Raw genomic sequence first — 24,181 nt, 5'->3', positions numbered from 1 at the left:
ATGAAACATTTTTTCTACTGGCCTTGAAAAACAACGTGCAGAAAATAAATGGATTTTTACAGCCAGTAGTCAATCCAAAATCGTGCCAAGGAAAAGATGTTTTCCGGAGCAGTCATCCTGAGGAATCTCAAGCCACAATCAACACTGTTTGGGTCAGTCTATATTTTTGGCTGTGTAGGAGGGAACCCTCAAATCAGCTGAGATTGAGGCCTCCATTTGACAGATGAAACGGAAATCAATGTAAGTTAAAAACTAACTTGATGTTTATGTAACACTTGGCACTTTGCCCAGCTCAGTGAGCATCATGCTATGCACATATTACATCTGTTTACCTCCTGCGTGTCTGCGGTATTTTTTCTCATCATTATTGGCTTTTTATTTACTTTTTTATATATGGGTCAAGGTGGTAAGCATACTAATGCTCCTTCTTCCTATTTTCCTCATGACAACAACCCTGTGAGGTAGGTTGGGTTGGGGGGGGGGGGTCAGGCCCAAAATGACTCAGCTGGACTTCCTGCCTTGGGCAGGCCTAGTTTCTAAGCCAGCACCACACCAGGCTGGCTCTGTTGTGTAAGAGACCCACATATGAAAACAAGGCAGCAGAGCTTGGAAAACAACCTGTGGCCTCAGGTAGCATTTTCCTCCCTACAAGGAAGGCTGCCAAAATGCAAATGTGGAACTCTGGTGAAAGAGTAACATGGGGTTAAGCAGCCCTGGCCTTCATGTCCTCCAAGGACGTTAATGAGGCCCAGGGAAAGCTTTGGGGCAGGAGTACCACGCCTTCAAAAACAGCCAATCTTAGATGGTTGGCTGAGGGCAATTTTGATACAACTTGGCAAAGCAGTTGAGGAGGAGGTGAGCTTAGTTCATCCCCCTGAGCCGTGCGCTGCAAACGCAGACTTTGATTCGAGGCAGTCCTCCTCATCGTTTCAGCAAAGCAGCCATACCGAGATACAAAGCCTGGTACAAAACATACACACACACACACACATCCATCCTGTATGTGATTCCTGCGATTTGCAAAGGCTCTATGTTTGCTGAGAGGCTGTGAAAGATGGATGGCACGAGGGTCTTTTTAGCCAATTCCAACCAGCACGTTAACATCGGAAAAGAAACGCACAGCAGGTAAGCCTTTGACACCTGACCCTAAACAGCTGTGTCTAAGAAGGTCCTGCCATGGACATCAGCATTTCTTTCACTTAAAAACTTTTTAAAAGCTTCCCCCCGCCCCCATAACTTAATCTAAAGGGAAATATTAAAAAACAAACAAACCCAAATGCGTGTAAAACCAGATCTGAAAGCTTTATTTAGATGGGCAAAATGTCTGTCTCGTTCTAAAGGAATTGTAACCCTTGTGTAGGTAGTCCACGACTTACAAAGGTTCCTTAGTGACTGTTCAAAATAAGAAATGGCACCGAAAAAAGTAACTTATGACCATTTTTTTCACACTTATGACTGCTGCGGCATCCTGATCACATGTTCAAAATTCAGATGCTTGGCAACTGGTTCATATTTATGACAGTTGCAACGCCTTAGGGTCATGAGATCAGCTTTTGCGACCATCTGACAAGCAAAATTAATGGGGAAGCCAGTTAAAAACCAGGTTATTAACTTAACAACTGCAGTGGTTCACTTAACAACAGTGGCAAGAAAGGTCATAAAATGGGGGCAAAACTCATTTAACACATGTCTCACTTAACAACAGAAATTTTGGGCTTAATTGTGGTAGTAAATCAAGGACTACTTGCATATAAAATAGTGTGAGATGCAGAATTTGTGTTGCTACCAGATTTTTTTTTCTCAAAAGCTATTTCTCTTTAATAGTTATGTGGTAGGTGCACAGAAAGTCATTTCATTTGTTCATTCCTATATATTGAAACTTTCCAGGATTTGCACATTTCTTTATAATTAGCAGAGATTTAACTTTTTTTTAATGTGGAAGAAAGCAAAACTGAAAGGTTCCTTCCTTACTATCACCAGCATTATGTTTTTGTGATTTACTTTGATCTCTCTGTAGTTCTAATCCAGCTTAAGCACTTAAATTTTACTGCATGTAAGTGGTCTGAATTGCTACAGATTTTTTCAAAAGACCTAATGTATTAATTTTCTTTTAATAACTAAACAAGGGCCTACATTCTTATGAAGTTAAGTTCAATTGCAATTATAATTGGAAGGAGGATGCAATCAGAAACTTGGGTCTTCTGAATATAATTTTAATTTAAGCATAGAGCAAAATTTAACCTTTAATCAAGAGGACAAGGGAAAATATTACAATAATTATATGAAAAGTGTCTAAAAAGAGATTTCTAACAACAAAAATATATCATTGTATATCTGTATTATCATTTTAACAAGGGATACAATAGTTGAATTGTAATTCAACTATTACAACTATTACAATAAAAGAGCAGAATGATCTATTGACTGATTTAATAGCACAGATTGAAACAATTGAATCTAAATGACATTTTAATTTGAACTGCCCCTGGGAAAGGGTTATAGTGCTGAAAAGAGTAAGTCAAACAATTAATAACATTAGATTACCCAATGGCTTGTAGAACATTGATGTCCAACGGGTATGCTTCAAAAACTATTTGTACAAAATTCACATTGGTTTGGAGATTTATTAAGCCATGTTTTGCAAGCAACTTGGTCAAAGGATTGACTCCAAATAGTAATTTGATATTTATATTAATACAGTGATACATTTGAATGTACAACACAATGATTCCCTGTACATTTTATATTCTTCACATTTTGTGTTCCCCTAAATATTTACAGCCTCACCAGGTGGCAGTCTCTATCTGAAGTGATCTGATCTCAAAAAATGATAAGAATTGGGCTTAATATTTGGGTAGGAGATCACAATGAAATCTCACATCTGTAGGCTAGACTGGGAAGTTTAAAAAACATCCCAGATGTAGCAATAGCAAACTTCTCCCAAATTGTTATCAAGAAAACTACATGACTACGTCCACATAGTCACTAGGGGCAGAACTCAACTCAAGGAGTCTTTACCAGTATGGTTAGAAGAACTGCTAGTAGAATTTCAAATATAGCTGTCCCAGAAGTTTTAAATCTCTTTCTAATGTTTCCTAGTATATAATTAACCTTTTGTCACAGCTATCACATACTGCATTAACATTTTCATTGAACTCTCTATCATAATTAAAATTCCTCTTCTGATCACAAGCCCAACTCCAGTTATTGTGCATGCAAATTCATGACTTATGACAATCAATATTTACTTACAGTGAATCCAATTTACTATTTCATTATCATTTTAAAAAAATTTGGAGAGACGGTTGGAATCTCATTTCTTTCTTTCTTTTTTTAAATTCTTTGGAATTATCAACAGACTTGACCACTGTGTCAGGCTGTTCAAAAGATATAAATTCCCAAAGAGATCCTTGGGATCCTACTTAAAATAGTTTCTTCATTGTCCAAATCTTAGGCTTATTGTCTTAATTTAATGAGTAACTAAATTGTATGAACACTTACCCCAAGTAACCTTGCTACTCTACTTCCCTATCTATTACATTTCTTCAGGAAGTTTTCTGTGCTAGTTTTCTTTACACATACCTATTTTTATTTTTAAAGATGAATGTGCTTGGGTTATAACAAGATTGATAACCTAATCTATGCTTTCTATATCTTACTAAAAAGCATTATGTAAAAACCTTGATTAACGAAAGCCATCTTGGACGAGTGAAGTCAAAAAGTATGGGCCAATCTGGCGATAGCTATACCATATGGAAGACTGCAGTTTACATAAGAGAAATAATAGTAAAGAACCTGAATTAAGGAAAAAAAAATAAATCTCTTCTAATGGTATGTCTATGAGGAAGAAGATGTAATAGGTATGAAAGTAAACATCTATAGATTGCTAATAGTTGTATATTATGCCCTAGTGAATAGTGATAATGAAAAAAAACAATGATGAGTTGGGGGAAAAACTGAAAAATTCTGAATGAATTCAATTCAAGGAGAAAATTATTCTGCTAAATGACATAAATTCATGATAGCAACAAGGCAGAAAGAAAAAAAAAGTGAATTGAATATTCAGAGAAGACCCAAGAATGAATGAATGAATGAAGATGATGATGATGACAATTTGATGCGTATCTAATAGAAGAAAATATATTGTAAACATGTCATTTATGCATAAACTCATTCATATCTATGCATGACAAGAATACACATAAACATGGTTGATTTAATTATGATGAAAAATTGAAGCAATTAGTGAAGGATATGAGGTAATTTGAGGTTCTGAATATGGAACAGACCATTATTTTTTTCAAGAATGGATGCTGCAATGGGGAAAACAGCCATTGAAGAAAAGGAAACAATTGGAACTAGAGTAAAATTAGAATGACTACAGGAAGAGAAGGTTCTATATGAAAATGTACTTAAGATAGATTATTCTCCCAAGAAAATCAATAAAAAGTGGACATTAAGGTGGAAAATAGCTGTGGAAATTGCTTGGAACGCAGCAAAAAGAATTACGTTCCAGAATATAAGAGAAATGTGAAGTATAAAAAAGCTGCTTAGTGAAATTATTTACTTAATTTAATTTATAGGCCACCCAATTCCCAAACAATTTTGAGTGGCTTACAACTAAAAAAACCAACTTATTAAAAGAAAAATAGAACAGAATAGCAAAGTACAAAATTTTTTTAAAAAAACAAGACTGAAAGGGAGAATTCACAATCATACTATCTGCAAGGCCAAATGAAGTAAAAGAAGCAGTGAATGAGAAAAAATGCATGCAACAGAATGATTTACAATGAATGAGAATGAGATAGGAAAGAAGACCATTTCAAGAAAATGTAGGAAAATACAGAACTGTTCACAATGAAAGAATCAGAGACAATGTGCAGTCATTCTGATAAATAAAAATGTAAAAAAATAGTTTTGGAACTGTGCGAAGAGAGCAGAAAGAATTGAATTAAAAATAAAACTGTCATATCCTCAAAGCCAAGCCACAAGAAACAGAGCAAACTTCCCTAGCGTGAGAATTCTGCACTCTGACAAAGTAACTTGCCTTGTGGGCAAGTGGCAAAATGCTAGCTCTATAAGCAAGCCCAGTGCCTCATTATGGGCAATCGCTGAGCAGCAAGAGCTTCCCTGTGTACACTCAGAGGGGAGTAGATATAAACTGTGCAGGGACTACGTTCCATTGCTGGAAACAACTTTGGCATCTGACTTTGTGGTTTCCTGTTCTTGATTCCTGCTTCATTTTGGTTTTGGCATATTATGAGCCATGATGGCACAGAGGTTAGAATGCAGTATTGCAGACTAACTCTGCATTCCAACTGCCAGGAGTTCGATCCTGACCATCTCAAGCTTGACTCAGCCCTCCATCCTTCCAAAATCGGTAAAATATGGTCCCAGATTGTTGGGAGCAATATGTCGACTCTTTAAACTTCTCAGAGAGTGTTGTAAAGCACTGTGGGATGATTTATACATCTAAGTGCTATTGCTACTGCTCTTTTTATTTATTTATTTAATTTATTTATTTGTCACTTGCTTACAAGGTCATAGGTATAAGTATAAACATGAGTAAGAATACAGGAAATAGGTACAAATAAATGGGGACAATAGGACAGGAATGGGAGGCACGATGGTGCACTTATGCATGCCCTAGCCAAGCCTCTGGTTCATTCCTTCCCTGATATTCTTGCAGGCCTCACTCCAAGTACCCACTTCATGCCTGCGCTTTGCTTACCAATTGCATGCATATTTTTTCTCTTTGCAGAAGTCATGAAATGAAAAAAAAAAAACATTTCAAGGAATGTGAGATGAAACAGAAATTCTAGAAAGAGTATTTTAGAGATTTGTATGGGAAGGATAATGATCTGTTAAAGGATGGAATTGAAATGAATGCTATGGATTATTAGTGTCCAAGAAAGAATGACACAGAAAATAATAAATGCTATGAGAACTTTAAAAATGGTAAGTCTGCAAGAGTAGATGGTGTAATTAAACAAATGGTCATCAGTTCAGATTTTTGTGGGGTGCCCCCAATGCAATATAGCCAATGGAAATTATGCAGGGGTGCAGGTTAATTGGTTTTTTTTTAAAAAAACTCAATGGTGCCTCTATGAAATTACCTAATTTCAGATATAATATTGGAGCCAGTCCTAGATTTGGGTGCTGAATCTCCCAGAGATTTGCCAAGTAGAATCTTTCCCAGCTCCTAGATAATTTAATGTCATTCAGCCTGCTACTAAAACCTCTAACCAGCAGAGGTTCCCAACCAGTAAGCCCCAAGTCCCTTCTATTACATACAGACCATATACCTCTTTTGCTTTCAGTTCAAAATAAAATGGTAGCATGCTTTATTACATTCATTGAAACAACAGCCATGCAATTCTACATCTATAAGAATAACTTTATACTAGAGCAAATGTTGAACTGAAGATCTTGGGACCTCAGGGTCCAGAGGCTTAGTCATCCATCCATCCTAAGCAGTATTTGTAAAAGGGTAAGCTCCTTCTATAAATTGAATGCCTACATAATACAGTTAAAGTCTTTCCTTGGCAAGGATGCTCGGTCACAACTGACCTTGAAACAAATGTCACATCTGGTGGGTTTGTACTTTCTTGGTTCTGATCCACATCAAGCCGGCTGCTCTTTGGTTCTCAGCATGTCAGCTGAAAACAAGGATGAAGGGGGTGGGGGGAGAAACCCTCATTTATTTTTTATTTATGAAATTTATTTGACCCTCTGAACCTGACTGGGCTCTGGGCAGCTTACAAAATCAAAATAAAAGAATTAGAATACATAGTAACTAAGAATAAGATGTTAAAAAGTGATAGAATTATTCATGGGTCTCTAGGCTCATGAGTTCTGCCTTTATTTCTTATCCCTTAGTCGTGTGGTTGTATTTTACTCTTTTAGCTGATATGTTTTGTCTTTGTTTCTCTTTTGTCTTATTGCTTCTGACTCTTGAACATTTTTTTCCACTTTAAACCTTTGTTGACTTTTTCTCTCACTCAAGTAATCCTTCTGCCTTCCATTTGTCTCCTCATTAAACTAAGCATTTCTTTTTATTTTTTCTTCAGTATGGCTTCCTATGATTAAAAAAATGAATTTAATCAGAATATACTAACTCACGTTTTAGTAGATCTCTGGAAGAATTATTAAAAAGGGATGGAAGTGTATATGTGGTGTGTGTGTGTGTGTGTGTGTGTGTGTGTGTGTGTGTGTGATGGTGTTGCAAGAAATTTGAAGAATCTTTAACTCTAGGATCTCATTATGTCCAGCTGTAGCATTATTTCAAATCATTACATATGTAGGAAAGAAATATTAAGGAGTTTAATGTGAGGCTGAACTATATTCCTACACCTCCAATTTGTCATCTTCTGAATAGCTTAAAGGATAATTTAATTAATGTAGCTCTAAGATAGGCTGTTCAGCATCAGCTTGGAAACATTTAAGTTCGATCCTCACAGGGACTCAAGGTTGACTCAGTTGTCCATTCCTTCCGAGGTCAGTAAAATGAGGGCCCAGATTGTTGGGGGTAATAGGCTGACTCTGTAAACCACTTAGAGAGGGCTGTAAAACACTGTAAAGTGGTGTATAAGTCTAAGTGCCATTGCTAGTGCTATCCCAGTAAAGTGGGAGTCCGTGTGTCTTAGGGGTAATTCCAGCTAATAAAATGAAGTGGTTCTTGGCTAATATAAAAAAGAACTAAATAAAATCAGACCTGATTTGTACTCGGATGGATCATCACTAGAAATCGCACAGAAGTAAACTGGATTAAGAAACTTGGGGTGGGGGGGAAATCTGGAAGAAGGCAAACCACTTTTATATTCTTCCACTAAAAATATAGGGTTGTGTTCATGTAACCACCAGGAACCTAGCTTAACAAGGAATTTTTATCTCCCCTCTTCCCAAATAGATTGATTTTCCAGAAATATCTGGCAGGATATTTTAAAAAAGCAAAACTCAGTGTTCAGAGATACGATACCCTAAATCGTAGCTGCTGATGGTCAGCACCAGAAGAGGGCTAACATCTTCATGCTTTGTTTATAACAGGCTTGTCCAACCTTTCACCTTCCCTGGGCCACATTAGAAGATGAAAATTTGGTTTGGGCTGCACATAAAACAAAATAACAGTAACGATACCTGATCATCCAAAAAAACCATAGAAAACATTTTTTTTTCATAAGATATCATAAAAAATAGTCAACCAGGGAGAAAGGAACGCGGGGGCGGGGGGGAAGAAAGCTCACCCGCCTCGCGCCTACCTCTCCTCCTGCAAATGGCCCGGCTGGATGCGGCAGGACTGGGAGGCTCGGTGCAGCAGCAGCAGCAGCAGCGGCAGTGGCGGCGGCGGGGGCAGAAGCCACTACAACAGCTCCGGCGGCAGCAGCGGTGGCGGCGGTGGCAACAGCAGGAGGTGGCCAAGTGGGACTCTTGGGCTGTGGCTGCCTTGGCACAAGGAGCGCTCTGACGGCGCCCGCCTTTTCTGTTGCTGCTTGGTGTGGCGCTGGCCTCGCCCGCCTCGTGCCTGCCTCTCCTCCTCCTCCTCGCTGGCTCATCCTCTTGCACGAAGGTTGGGGTGGGCACTGGGCTGCATTATGAGCCGACCTGGGCCGCATGCGACCCGCGGGCCGCGGGTTGGACAAGCCTGGTTTATAAGATCTCTGATTAAGTGGTTGTGAGAAGCACAATGTGAATATGAGGCTGCTTGTCCTTTACTCCAGCAGTCCTATGTCTTATGGGGCCCTTTAGAACAGACAAAGGCTTGGTTTGATCTATCAGGAGCTATTTCTGTTCTTTCTGAGCACTACTAGAGAATACAACCCACTGGTGATATTGTGAAGACTAAAGAATAAAGAAGATCACAGAACTAAATGGCAGTGCGAACATTATTAACGACTTCACACAAACCATAAGAAATGTGTCTGTTAACCGTCACACAAAGTCATTTCAGAAGGCAAACACAAGACACCAGTGAAGTGAAAGGCGGCGGCGGTGGGGGGAATGCTATTTCCTGAATATAAAATATATTGCTGCAGAACACCGAGAACTTCAACCTCCAGGGAAGAGGTTTGCAATCAGCATACCAAGTGGGCAATCGCGACACATTTACTATACTAAAAACTGATCATCTGGAAAGGGCTTGTTTGGCCACGGTTCTTTTTCTCTCGCCAACCTCAGCATTATTAATTTATAAACAGGCAATCTACAACTTCACCTGAATTCCTGGGTTCCCATATTTTATCTTGCCATTTCCCCTCTCTGCGGTCACTGACAGCTTCCTCCTTCTCTTTTTATGTTTCGTTCCTAGGAATGGATTTGTTTATGTTAAGAACCCTCATTTGGATTTAATGGAAGAAGACATCCTTTACCACTTGGATTTAGGAACCAAAACGCACAACCTGCCAGCCATGTTTGGAGACATAAAGGTAACCTCAAGATGACACAGCTATTGCTTTTCTAAACACCTTCCATTCTGTTCTTGCTGCTGTTCTTTTCTCTTTTTCTTTTCTTTTTTCTTTTTGTTACCAAAACCACAGACGAGCTTCAGAGATGAGTTAAAGGTCCTAAGGGAATAGCGGCAAAGTGACTCAAAAAGTATGCCGCAGCTACAGTTATGGGCAATTACCTTTCCGCTTCTCAGTTGAAGGAAGGAGAATTGAGAAAACAAAGCCAGTTTGATGGGCTAAATTCTTCCTTGGGGTAGTTTCTCTGGCTCCAGTTCCAAAACAATACATGGTAGAAATTGAGTCATCAGTGGTATCATTTCCCATTTCTCTGGCTAAGGAGAAGAGCCTGTTGATGCCACTTCCAAAGCTGCTTAGGGATATTTTCAGATAAACAAACACCAACTGTATTGTGAAGTGTGTTTAGTCTCATGGAAAACTTTTAGCAAGAGGCTCCGTGGCTCCAAATTTGATACTGGTTCACATTAGAAGAGGAACAGAATTCCCAGACGAGAGAAATAATAAGAGTTTAGGAAGTGATATTCTGACATATAAAAGGATGCATTCTTATTAATCGTGATAGTTCGCTTCTTTAGCTAACCCTTTTAACTAGAGATGTTAAGAACTGAACCTACATTCCTCACAGGTTCTATGTCTCTGCTAGAATTAGCAGATCTGAAGCGAAAACATCTACATGCAGCAAAGAGATGCACAAAAATCTATTTTTGCTGCCATCTTGTGGTCATCCGGATTTTTGAGGCTCAAATCTGATAGCCCTGTTTTTTGTTTGTTTGTTTAAACTTTTGAAGTTTAATCTCAATTCTCTGGACTGCAATTTTGAGCACCTTGGGTGCAAAGGATTAATTTTGTATCTGTACTCCCCCCATACACACAAAATACTGGATGTCTATTGTTTTTAAAACCCATCTGAACAACTGCCCTAACACAAATGATGCAAATCATTGTCAATGGCATACAAACTATGTTAGTTACATAAATGTAATACTAAGAAGCATTTTTGTTAACTGGTGTGTTTTCCCTAAATAGTCCTTTAAATTGAGGGTTCATTATACATATATGACTGTTATCCTAAAGACTTCAACAACTGAATCCCAGTTGGAAACTTGCTTTGGTTCTCAGCGATGGCTAAATTAACCTGTTTGATCAGAGGAAAAACAGCATCTGTTTATTATTATTTTTATTTATTTATTGGAATTTGTCAAACAAAAATGAGAACAAGAATAAGAGAATAAAAGTACAATGACAGGGACAATAGGCACATTAGAGCAGTTATGCATGGCCCCTCTACTGACCACTTAAATGTGAAGTAAGGTCCACGGAAGTCAATTTGTGACTGAAACTGTGAAAATTTGTAAATGAGACAACTGAATCAGAGCTTTCCAGACTTCGACAACTCTATTATAGAAATCATATTTTTTACAGTCAGGTTTAGAACGATTTACATTGAGTTTAAAGCGGTTGTTTGCGCACATATTATTGCGATTAAAACAGAAAAAGTCATTTCAAGTAAAACATTACAATGTATAATTTTGTATGCAATACCTAGGTCCTACCACAAGTGACGCAATTCTAAGTTATCCAAACTGAGAACTTTGAGTTTAGTAGCATAAGGAATTCTACTTCTGAACCTGATCGATTGTACTGATGTCAGATATATGGTTGGGATTTCACACAGTTGAACAATACTCTAAAACTGATCTGGCATAAGTTTTATAAACTCTAATTAGCAATACGTTTCCAGAAAAAAAGCTTCGCAAAATTAAGTTTACAACTCTTAATGCTTTTTTTTAGCAACACTGTTACAGTGAGCTTTGGAGCATAAATCGTCAGAGATAAGTACACTTAGGTCCTTAATAAAGTGAGGGTCATCTGCTACATCAATACCACCTAACTTATACTTGACATTCTGATTACATTTACCAATTTGTAAGACAGACCATTAATTAATCGAAATTTGAAGTTGCCAAATAGAGGATCATTCAGACACATAGTCGAGATCTAGACTTATGGCTGAATGGAAAACCCTTACAGTATAGAGTTTTTGCATAAAACAGGAAAATGCACTTGATTTGTGGCATTGATGATTGCAAAAAAATGCATAAAAGTGTGAACTTTCTTTTGTAATTATAGAGTAAGAGATAATTTTTTATTAGCACTTATATTTGCTGCAAATGAAATTGGACACTGCTTCTTTCTATTTCTTTTTATTCTATTTCTCTAATATTGTCTTTTATTTCATCTTTATTTCTTTCTACACTGCTTTTACATTTTATTAGTTTATATTAATTTTTATGTTCTCTGTAAAACTTTCAATAACTCTTATTTTAAATAAAGTAAAACTGCCTTGCTTCTGAAATCCTTATCTGTGCTGTGTAAAAAAAAGCCCAATGAATTCCTTTAATTTATTTCTGGAAAATATGTGGAACCCAAGCTAAGTATTTAAAAACCTCATTGATTTTAATGGAAGTATCAAGATAAATTTTAAATTGGTTCTTTTGAGGTTCATCACAGATTTGGAGCACAATCAGAGATGGGTTTATTTTCTCCTGAGGAAATGCACAGGGTTTGAACCTATAGTATGTACATCAGGAGCTACAAAGATGTGCAAAAAGTGTATAGAAATGCCAGCCATTTTGATCAAATCAGTGGTAGGATTCAAAAAAAATTTTTACTACCGGTTTTGTGGGCATAGCTAGGTGGGCGTGGCAGGAGGATACTGCAAAATCCCCATTCTCTGCCCACCCCACTAACCTGCTTTCCTGCTCCATTCTCCTGTACAGGGCAACAAACGAAGACCCAGCTGATCAGCTGGGATTCGGAAGGCAGATAATACCACCTCTGACTGGGAGGGGCCAGTCAGAGGTGCTATTCCAAACTACTTAAATTTTCTGCTACCAGTTCTCCGAACTACTCAAAATTTCTGAACCTGCTGAATACCACTTCTGGATCAAATGTCATTTTGGACTACAATAGCTATGTGGGGCAAGCAAACAGAGATGCGTTGATTAGCTACCCTCTCGATTCAGAAGTGATTTTTGATTTCTTTTCCTGGAATTCCACACCCATTTACAGTTGCAATTCCTGACTGCACGTACAGAATTTTGCACCCTACTTGAAATAATAGAGCAGACCACACACCAATTCAGCATCTGGTTCAACTTTTTTTCTAGCACAAATAACTACTAGCAGTTTATGTGCCGTGCTTGCTTATTTTGCTGGGTTTATTTCCAGCTGAAAATTACAGTCGCTGCAAATAAGACATTTGGACCAGGGACAAAATTCAGATATAAAATGCAGACTTTGCATATCAGATGTGAAATCCAGATGCATTTTTGATGGTTGTGCCACTCGTCCCTTCAAAATGTGGGCAGAATTCCAGGCACAATGTAGTCCATGTAGAAGCAGATATATAGGGGGTGATCTAAAACTGTATCCCTGCACATCTTTTCTTTCTTCTCCCTCCACCCCCTTTTATTGAATCAAATAATATGCCGGACATAATATTATCCCCCCTCCTGTTTCACTTCATTGGATATTCCTTCAGGAGAGGAAACATTTCAATTTTATTTATGTCATGGGTATTAGATTACTAGACCTTCACAACTGGTGAAGCATATAGAAGGGCCCCTTTCGATAGAAATTGTGCATTTCTTATAGCAAAGTTCAGTGGGAAACAGCCTGGGCAGCTACCTAATGACCCATAGTTCCCCAGACCTGTTTTGGCAGTACTCCACAGCTCTTCAACGATTTACATCGCAGAAATTCAGTTATAAAATGTATTTATTATTTATTAATCACATTTATATGGTTACCTGTCTCACAGAAGGAACTCTAGGTGGTATACAATAATCAAAATGGTATCGATTGGCCATATGATTACTTTGCATGGCCAGTTTGGTCTAGTGGTGAAGGTACCAGGCTAGAAACCAGGAGACTGTGAGTTCTAGTCCTGCCAAAGGCAAGAAAACTGGCTGGGTGACCTTGGGCCTGGCACTCTCTTTCAGCCCAGCCCATCTCACAGGATTATTGTTATGGGAAAAGAAGAGGTAATTTCTAAAAAGAACAAAGGTGGGATAAGAAAAACACTAAATTAGTTTTAAAATCTGTACACTGAACCTCTGGTTGGAAATGTAAAAACGGCCATTTGTGGCAATACTTGAGCCAAAAACACTGTTTTAAAAAATAAAGAAGGCTTAGCCTCACCCAGCCTTCTCTGTTTTCTAAAACAGTGTTTTTGGCTGAAGTAAATAAAGAAGGCTTACCCTCCCCAGAGGGGCCAGAGTGAAAGAAGTGGTAAGACACTGGGTCTGTGCACCGCTGAGGTTGACAGCTCAGCGGCTCGATTCCCATGAGTGAATAAACCATGGAGGGACAAGAAAAGAGCCCCCCGCCCCCGATTGCCTACAAGCATTCAAGCACTCCACCGATAAAGATAACACCGCCTGAAAAAAATTCCTGTCACAGAGGCCCCTGACTAACACGTGCCGTTCACTAAATAAATAAAACCCTCATCCAAATTGCTCATCCCTGATTTCAGTCTACCGATATCATGACAAGAATAAAACCAGGTTCTTATATTCTGCTCCTTAAGTCGCACAGTGACTAAATTCCATAAGATTATCCTGATCAAATCCTGACAAACGGGGACCTCTTGTGTCCCCATTATGGCTCAAGCAGGTCAGGACCATCTTTTAGTTCATGCTTTCAAGTAGGATTTTTATATCCTTTTGGATATTTGAAAAAAATGCACAAAACTATTCTGACAGCTTAGCGGCAATAGATGCAGCGTTGTTGTTGCTGTGGCTGATACCCTTATCGTCCTTTTGCAGTTTGTCTGTGTGGGAGGAAGCCCCAACAGAATGAAGGCTTTTGCTCAGTTCATGCAGAAAGAACTTGGACACGAAGGAGAGGACAATGACTTGAAAAACATTTGTGCTGGGACTGACCGTTACTCCATGTATAAGGTGGGCCCAGTGCTCTCCATCAGCGTAAGTACCTCATGGGGAATCCCGGGAACTCCTCTTAATAGTATACAGTATATCTGGCCATTCCAGCATACTCTTTATTCTTTAGTGTATGTCTAAGACTTTTCAGAGGAAGAACGAGATAAAAAAAAAATAGAAAGATCGATGCTGGGGCTCAAGGAACAACTTTTTAGGCCGTGGTTTAACCGACAAGCATCACTTCTTTGAACCAGAAGCTCCTTCTATCCTTTACATTTTCCACTCTTTCTACCTCACTTGCATGTCAGCAAGAGTGCCCAGGGCCATGTTGTATAATCTCAGTTTATCCCTTAAGGGGCTAAAGCAGAAAGTTGGAAAGCTGAATATATTGGTTTTATTAGTAAGCCATGGAGATACAGAACCTACCCTCCCACTCCAGCAAGCTTATGAGTGGGACCGTTGGGGAGAACTCGCCTGAACTCCCACACCAGCAGACAGCCAGTCAAAGCATGGCTCAGTGATGGAAATAAGTGTGGATGAACTGCTAGTTTTTATTAAAGAACCTAAGACGAATCATGAATCCCAGTGTTGGATCTTGCCTGATGATGAGTTTGGTGCATACTGTACACATAATAGTGGCTTCTTTCACTGTGGTCTGCTTGTATTTCGCTGTGCCTGGCTTGTTTTACCACCTTTCATACCACAGTGGGAATTGCCAGCCAGATACAGCACTGGCATAACTGGGGCATTTCCAGGAGAAGGTAAGACTTGCCAATGAGAAGGTTCTTCCTTAGACAGGTCAAGCTTGGCAACCATTTCAGGGTTGGGCTGCAGGGGTGGGATTCAAAGTTTTTAACAACCGGTTCTGTGGGCGTGGCTTAGGTGGTGGGTGTGTCTTGGTGGTCATGTGACTGGGTGGGCATGTTATTGGCTGGGTGTGGCCAACTCAATATCACATCAAGGCATGCATCTCCTCACCTGGCCTCTCATGACTGTGGGGATGCTGCAACAGTCGTAAGTGTGAAAAATGGTCATAAGTCACCTTTTTCAGTGCCATTGTAACTTTGAATGGTCACTCCACACAAGCAAAGTACCAGCAAAGGAGGAGGAAAAAACTCCAGAGAAGTTCCAGAGACAGGAAGTCTAGTCCTGCCAAGAATGTAATAAGGGTTAAGGGAGAGGCAGTTTCTGCAAGCAACACCAGAATGTTTCCTTCCTGCCTTCCTTACAGGATTAGGCCAGTAATTTCTTCTAACAACCGGTTCTCTGAACTGCTTAGAATGTTAACAACCGGTTCTAGCGAATAGGTGCAAACTGGTAGAATCCCACCCCTGGTGGGCTGCTGGAGGTTTGCAGGGATTCGGGAGAGCCCTTAGCTAAGATTCTGTGCAGTTTGAAGAACCCCCAAATCCCACTCCTGGCTGGCCCCGCTTACCCCGCCTCTCCCCGAAGTCCCCACACAGCCCATTTTGGATACAGGTAAGTGCAGGGCGTGCATGGAGGCTCAGGGAAGATGAAAAACTTCCCAGAAGTTCAGGAAGGCTGGATATGGGCCCATTTCCAGCTTCCAGAGAGCCTCCAGAGCCCAGCGAGGCCATTTTCACCCTCCCCGAGGCTCAAGCAAAGCACCGGAGCCCAGGAAGGGCAAAAACATGCCCCCCTGGGTGTGGTGCAGGAGGTTGACTAGGCTACACCCATCATGGCCACGCTCACCCAGCAACCCGGCAGAGAACCTGTTGCTAAAATTTTTGAAGCCCACCCCTGAGCCATTTATGTCAACTTTCCTGTCCTCTCCTCCCTCCCCCACCCACAAAACCCTCAGAGTTTAGAGAAAGCAAAGTTGTAATACTGCATAAAGGTAAGTCATGTTATTGCCACATGACAGTAAAAATGGAGAGTCAAGTTCTTACTTTTTATAGTGTTTTCAAAGGCTTTCATTTTAAATCTAAGTAGGACATTGTTTTTGTAATTTTTTTTCTGGACCACTTCTCTAGAGGACATTTGCTAGATGATTTGGAGATAGTTCTGCTGTCCTTTCCTCATTCCTCTCATTTCTCCCTTAGAAAGAGAGAATCCCTTAATAAGGAGAATGTTTTTCAGCAAAAGATTGCAGTAAAACCCTGGAAGATTCAAAAACAGCTAAAACTCCTTTGCTATTTTCATCCCATCCCGATTTAAAAAAAAAGAAGCAGCTGCAGATGTTTTGATGCTCCCCTATTATGGTCTATGGATTTTTTTTTTCCACTATTGAAATTTGATGTTATTTGAATATTTTTGCCTTTGAAATTCAGGTCGCACCATGCCATCTTTGAACCTAACAAAAATTATATCTGGAACAAATCCAGTTGATTCACAAAAGCCCAGTTTTCCATGCATTTCAGACACACCACAATTCAGCCAACAGAGTATGGGGAAAGGAAACATAGAGGAGGGGTGTCAAACTCGTGATGACACATTGTCGTATCATGTGATGTATCACAACTTTTTCCCCCTTCTATTAACTGGGGGTGGCGGGGGGGGCAGCGTGTGACACATTCAGCCTGAGGGCCCTGAGTTTGACACCCCTGGCATAGAGAGATGAACTTGTCCTGAGCATTGCCAAAAGGGGGGGAAAAATAAAATACAGGGGTGATCTGATCCCCCAAGCTGAATTTGCAGCTGAATTTGCAGAGCCCTGTGTCAGAAGAATAATTTGGGGTTCCAACTTGAGCCAGGGCTGTGCGAGAGTAAATAAAAATGAGACCTAGACACCTGTGAGGAAAGAAGAAATATCTATTCCTAAAAGCAAAACAGTTTGCATTTAGGGGCAGGCTGCAGAGAAATGGGGCACAGCAGCAAATTTGTATAGTGGGAGCTTGTCCAGAGTGTCACGTGCTGATTCTAGAGTGACATTTGAGGTATGTGTGTGTGTTTATTCTTGTGAACATGCAGTTCTTCTGGGAGACCTAATTTAATTAACTTTGTATTTGTCAACCTTATCCTTTGATTTGTGGATTAGGTCTCGGTAACTTGTTTGTGGAAGTTTGCTAATTTTAGTTGATTAACTTAGTTTCAGCTTGACTGTTAAATTATCTAGTGGAGATACCGATTCTCAGATCATTGTGGATTCTCTGTAAAATATTTTAAGGGGAAGAAACAATATAAAAAATAAAATATATTTGGATATAAACCACACATGTGATAGATTTTGGGATGGTATGGATTTGGATGAGATACAGAGACTGATGGTCACTGAAGAAATGAGAGCTTAGTATCAAAGTGCACTACAAAAATAAACTTTGTTTCTTAGTCTGAAGAGTTTTATGTTCTTTCATTTATTGTGCATTTGCCATTTCTTATACCCTGTTTCTAATTACTTGCACTTATCTATCCTACTGTAAGTACCCTATTTCTCTTGTCTTTCCTCAGATATACTATTTATGCCCAGACCTTCGATCCTTATTCTGTCCATCCTTTCTATTTTCACATTTCCAAGACTTGATCTTCTGGTTCCTCATCACCGTTGTTCCAGCCACATTCTTCAACCTGACCTTTATCTCTTTCCTAACCTATCCCTTACAGTTACAGATTACAGCAATACCGTTCCAAATGCACTGCTTCTCATTAGTTAGCTATTTTATGGCTGTGCCAAAATTCTTTTAGACTTTCTTATACACCCTGATACGTTCTTCATTCTGCTCCGAAGATAATACTTCTCTCTAGCTGGGACTCTTGTTGTCTATTTTATAGGCTATTAGAAAACCTGTGACTTGCTAGGTCATCTTTTCTGAGATATCCCCTGACTTAAACAGAGGAACAGAATTAGCGGGAAGAGAGCAAACAAGCTGGGCAAGGAGGCATTGGCTGCTGGGAGTTTCCTGGGAGTTCGGGAGAGCCCCTAGCAAAGATTCTGTGCAGTTCGGAGAACCCCCAAATCCCACTCCTGACTGGCCCCACCCACTCGCCCCCACCCTCAGGAGTTCCCACACAGCTCGTTTTGGATGCTGGTAAGTGCAGGGCGCATGCGGAGGCTCGGGGAGGGTGAAAAACAGGTCTCCCGGAAGTTCAGAAAGGTCAGAAATGGGCCCGTTTCTGGCTTCCACAGAGCCTCTGGAGCCCGGGAAGGCCATTTTCGCCCTCCCAAATGCTTGAGAAAAGCATCGGTAAGTTGGTCATGGTCATGGGATGTTTCACTTTATAATCGTGTCAATTAGCCAGTGGAGTAGCCAGTTGCAGTTATGGTCCCTAAGTGAGGATTACCTATATTTCCATCCTTCATTTATTCTATATTTCTACACTTAAGTTTCATTTTTCCATCCTTCATTTATTCTTTACTTCTACACTAAGTTTCGCTTTTTAATTTCTATTCTTTTCTCCTTGACTTCTTGAAATAACTTTTGACTGCCATCTGTGGTCACCTGGATTTTTGCAGCCCAGATCTGGAAGATTTTTTTTTTTTTAACATAATTTCTTTCAAGGATATTGAAGGTATTACATGTTTGCATGGAACCATGACTTCTTCAACTTGGTTTTATCAAATAAACCCCAATTGGCAGGTTTAGATTACATACCAAGCCACAAACGGTAATTTGCAAGCCACAATTGGTGGTTCACATCATATGCTAAGGAAAAATTCCAACTATACTATTGCTTAGTGTGTGGTAGGAACCAGATAAAAGAATAGTTTAAATAATGCTATGAAAAATGCAACATAATCCAAACCACATTTATTTATTTTTTTTAAAAATCATGAAAATGATAAGAAGAGCTCTACTGGATTATATTTGAAAACTTCAGAAAAGACAGACTACAGAATACAAAATCATAATTGGAAGGGACATTGGAGGTCCAAACCCCTGCTCAAGGCAACAAATGGTTGTCCGGCCTCTTCTTAAAAACTTCCAGTGATGAAGCACCCACAACTTCTGGATAAGCTATTCTAGTAGTTAATTGTTCTCACTGTCAGAAAAATTCTCCTTAGTTCTAGGTTGGTTCTGTCCTTGATAAGTTTTCATCCGTTATTTCTTCTCCTGCCCTCAACATACTTCTTCTAATGCTATAACCTTCATAATTAATGGCCATTGATCACTAGAGCCTTCCTTAATCTTGTCTGGACCATTTTTAAAGCACTTTAAATTGGTGACCATATTGTGCTTGTGAGTTTCTTGTTTGTTTATTTTTTTCAGGCAGCGTGAAGCATCGTCATCTTGCCAGTTGTCAATTGTCCACCATCCAGCTCACGGGTGTCCAACTTGATCACATCGCATGACATATCGTGATGTATCACGACATTTTTTTGTCTTTACTGAGCTGGGGGAGCCGGGGTCTGCGTGTGACACATCTGGTCCACAGGCCACCAGTTTGACACCCCTGATTTCCAGCTCCATTGTAGAGCTGCAGGCCTGAGTGATGTCACAAGTGTCAGGATGACTCCCAAATAACACCCAGGCCTAACTATGACTTGATGTAACTATATATGCTCTCTTCCCATTTTCCACAAAGTGTTATTTTTACAAACTTCTTACATTTTCTTATATGTGGGGTTCTTTGCTCTCTCAGGAACTGACACAACACAGCATAGCAAATCTATACAAAACACTTCATTGTCACGCACATCTTCCCCAGCAACAGGCTGTTGCTCTGAGTTAACTCTGCCTTTCTAGGCTTTGCAAGAGGATATTGTCACGTAAATAGGTCTTTAATACTCAGTCCCTTAATACTTATCTTTTAATTTTCAGATCAAACTAATGTCTCAAAGTCTTTAAAGAAGCATACAACCTGTTGTTTTTTTCCAAACATCTTGCACTAATTGGGATGAGGTGTTGCTTCAGTGTGGTTGCTCCTTTTCTAGTTACTGCCAAGCTCCAGGGAAAGATCCAAACTGGACTCCTACCAAGCTATGCTGCTCACTGTAGCTCAGGGGTGTTTCAACCTTAGCAACATTAAGCCTTATGGACTTCAACTCCCAGAATTCCCCAGTTGGCCATGTGGGCTGGGGAATTCTGGGACTTGAAGTCCACAAGTCTTAAAGTTGCCAAGGTTGAAACACCCCTGAGCTACAGTGAGCAGCATAGCTTGGTAGGAGTCCAGTTTGGACCTTTCCCTGGAGCTTGGACACCCCTGCTTTAGCTTATGATCCTCGTAGTTGAATGAAAGTCCTCTTGCTTGCTTGTACTAGCTGTCAACCTGCAGACCTCACCTCCACTTCCCCGTCTGTAGGCGCTTTGCTTTCATCTTTTCTGGCACTCCTACCTCTTTTCCCACTCTGCTTTAGCATTTGCTTTTGTAAGCTCCAAGTTTTGGGTGGGTGAGGATGTCTCTGGATGTCAGTCATTCCTTGAAAAGGGCTCAGTTAGCACAGGCAGTTGTATAACATTGGCATGGATGCCTGGGAGTATGAGTGCCTGCCTGAAAGCGTGATAGAAGTGCCTGGCCGTAGCTGCTTTTCCAAAGCACAGGTAGCAGCCCCAATTTCACTTCCTTACATTATGCCGCCTTATGTTCAGTGAAGCTTGCACCCTAGGAAATGGTGTAATTTAATAATCTTTAAATAGGTCAAAATCTAAGGCCTAAATCATCCCAGTGACCCCTTTCTTCCACATTTGAAAACATGTTCAACTCCATCTTTATTCACTTTAACAATTAATTTACTAGCAATTTCCCATTTTCCTCTTCCTTCACCTACTCCTTTGGGCGATTATTGCCAATCTAATGGTTCGAATATTCAAAATTGCCACTTCTTGTAATTTTTAGTCTGCCAAAAATTTGCCTTGGTTTGTTCTTGCTATTTCTATTAATTATTTTCCTGCTCGTCAAACACGTGGGATGTAACAGATGTTTAAGCTTTCCAAAGAAATTGCCCGCTTATATTTCTGGGAGAGAAGAGACCGTTAAGATTAATAGGCCAGAAACAAAAATCCAACTCGTAAGTCAAAAGGGGGAGTAGTTGCAGCACTGAAGACAAGATGGTGATTTATACTAGTCTCCTCTCTGAACCATATTATCTGACTTGGGTTACTACTGTATACTAACTTTGTAAAGCCTACATATTTCCTTGTTAACAGAGGGTGTGTGTGTGTGTATTTGTTTAAGTCAGCAGTAATCCAGTCCATAAGGTCAAGATTTGTGCTTACATCCTATTGGACAAAGCAAAGATATTTTATGGAAAGTCTTGATGCTAATGAATGTTAGTGCTGTGTTACCATCTACAAGGAACATCCGACTTCTCAAATTATATAAATGAATGGACTTCAACTCAGAACAGAGGTGGTATTCGGCAGGCTCTGACCAGTTCTGGAGAACCGGTAACGGAAATTTTAAGTAGTTCAGAAAATCGGCAAATACCATCTCTGACTGGAATTTTATTAGTTATCCTTCCCCTGCCACGCCCACCAAGCCACACCCACAGAACCGGTAGCAAAAAAAATAGAATCCCACCACTCAGATTCCTGAAGCAATATGGCCATTGCAAAGAATTATGGGGCTTGAAGCCTCTGTAAGGCATCCGTATTGAAGAAGGGTGCACAACAACCCAACAAAGCATTCTTGAATCCTGTGTTAATTTAGGTGGCATGCAGAATGGCTACCACTGGGTTCTGTTATATCTATACATACTATATCTATATTTATATCTCTATATTTCTATCTATCTCTATCTCTATTTATCTATCATCTATCTATCCTATCTATAAAATGTATATAATGCATATAATATATAATGTGTAAATGTGTGTGTGTGTGTGTATACAAACACATACATATATTTATCTTCTGCATATGGAATTCTGCTTTTTTCTATAACAACTCGATTCCTGCAGCTAAGCCATATTTTAATTATTGAAGCTATGCATCGAGCCACTGTTGCTTAGCACTATATATGAACCAAGCCATATTTTAAAGAATACTGCTTTAGCATCATAAATGAACTCCTATAATTTGATTTTAATAAGGGAAGGCTAAGTTAAGAGCTCTTAGCTTTTGTTAGATCATGCATCGTGTGTTTCCATTGTAGACTTTAATTGTGCACCAATATTTTGGATGCATTTTTCTATGAAACGGCCTGTATAAGTTCAGATTGGTTTTGTAGAGAAAGTATCAAATTCTTATTTCTTTTCCTTGTCTCCTGACAGCATGGGATGGGTATTCCCTCCATTTCTATCATGCTTCATGAACTAATCAAATTGCTACACCATGCAAAATGCTGTGATGTTACCATTATCCGCATCGGTACCTCGGGAGGATTAGGTAAGCCAAGAGTTTTGCTGCTGCCAAGTATAGGGGATGCAGATGAAAAACAGCTCAGAAAAGGTCAGATCTTGATGAGAATTTTTCAACATGTTTTAATATACATTTCAAGTCAACAAAATTCAGGCAGCAAAGCTATACACAGAGAGATCACAAATGTGTATTTGGCTGAGATAACATCACTCTGAAAATATGGGGCTTGATGTCCTTTCTAAATTAAAGTCATTCAAAATAAATTTTCCTTGGAATCTGTATAAGAAGAGCACTAACTGAAACAAAGAAATATAATACCGTACCATAAAAGAGTATTTTGCAATCGCATTTATAACATATTAAATTCCTGCACTTTAAAATATGGACTTCTCTTCATACTTGTTCAACTGCAAGCAGCCTATTAATTTTAATCAAAAGAAAAGCTTTATGTGCTTTCAGAATGAGTGAAAAGAGCTTCTAGGTCTCAAAAGATTATCTTAAATATGTAAATGAATTTTCTCTGTTTTAAAGAATCTGCTCACCAGACTAAACTGAGACAGCTAATTTCCTTCCTTATGTTGGTTCTCATGACAGACTAAACAGGTGCTGGAGGACGATACTTTAATCTAAAGCCTGTTAGCCCACTATGATTGTGGACAAACATATAACATATATCATATTTCTAACATTTAAAATAACATATAGATATAGAATATATATATTCTTAGCCAAGAGAGCCAGCATTGTCTGAAGATGCTTCCATAGTCATGACTGCCTTTTTGAGTTCTATCAAGCAATATTTATTTATTTATTTATTTATTTGTCAATTGCTTACAAGATAATAGATATAAGTAAAAACATAGTTATGAATACATGGATACATATAAGAAAAATAAAAGAAACAATAGGACAGGGATAGTAGGCACATTGGTGCGCTTATGCACGTCCCCTACAGGCCTCTTATGAAAGGGGTGAGGTCAATAGTAGACAGTCTAAAGTTAAAGTTTTGGGGTTTGGGGAAGAAACCACAGAGACAGGTAGAGTATTCTAGACATTGATCACTCTGTTGCTGAAGTCGTATTTCCTGCAATCAAGTTCGGTGCGATTAGCCTTGAGTTTGTATCTATTGTTTGCTTTTGTATTGTTATGGTTGAAGCTGAAGTATTCATTGACAGGTAGGACATTGCAATGTATGATTTGATATACTATACTTAGATCGGACCAAAGGTGGCGTAGTTCTAGCTTTTCTAGGTCTAGAATTTCAAGTCTGGTGGCATAAGGTATTCTGCAACGAGTAAAGGAGTGGAGAACTCTTCTTGTGAAATATTTCTGGACTTTCTCAACTGTGTTAATATCAGATATGTAATGTGGGTTCCAGACTGATGAGCTGTATTTGAGTATTGGTCTAGCAAATGTTTTGTATGCTCTAGTTAGTAGTGTGATATTACCAGAGAAAAAGCTATGTAAGATTAGGTTAACAACTCTTAACGCCTTTTTGGCTATGTAGTTACAGTGGGCTCTAGCACTTAGGTCATTTGAGATGAGTACTGCAAGATCCTTGACAAAGTTTGGATCATCAAC

General features: G+C 39.3%; 1 protein-coding gene across 6 annotated transcripts in view; it reads left to right on the top strand.

The window, feature by feature from the left end:
- Positions 1-427: 427 nt before the first annotated feature.
- UPP2 (uridine phosphorylase 2) overlaps positions 428-24,181 on the top strand; it is a 65,572-nt gene continuing 41,818 nt past the window's right edge. For 2 of the 6 annotated variants that reach the window (XM_087920175.1, XM_087920173.1), the window contains exons 1-4: positions 828-1,125; positions 9,305-9,422; positions 14,291-14,425; positions 22,513-22,627. In XM_087920175.1, the coding sequence (XP_087776301.1) occupies positions 1,055-1,125; positions 9,305-9,422; positions 14,291-14,425; positions 22,513-22,627 (439 nt within the window). In that variant the 5' untranslated portion in view covers positions 828-1,054. Of the gene's footprint in view, positions 1,126-5,819; positions 5,959-9,304; positions 9,423-14,290; positions 14,450-22,512; positions 22,628-24,181 lie in introns of those variants that run through there. The other 4 variants (XM_026697195.2, XM_026697198.2, XM_026697196.2 and 1 more) reach the window with 4 other exon arrangements.

This window comes from Pseudonaja textilis, chromosome 1 (genome assembly GCF_049901715.1).
Source record: "Pseudonaja textilis isolate UNSWEBS1 chromosome 1, rPseTex1.2, whole genome shotgun sequence".
In the NCBI taxonomy this organism is placed as follows: domain Eukaryota; kingdom Metazoa; phylum Chordata; class Lepidosauria; order Squamata; family Elapidae; genus Pseudonaja; species Pseudonaja textilis.
Note: the sequence above shows the minus strand (reverse complement) of the source record. Positions and strands in the feature narration are given on the sequence as shown.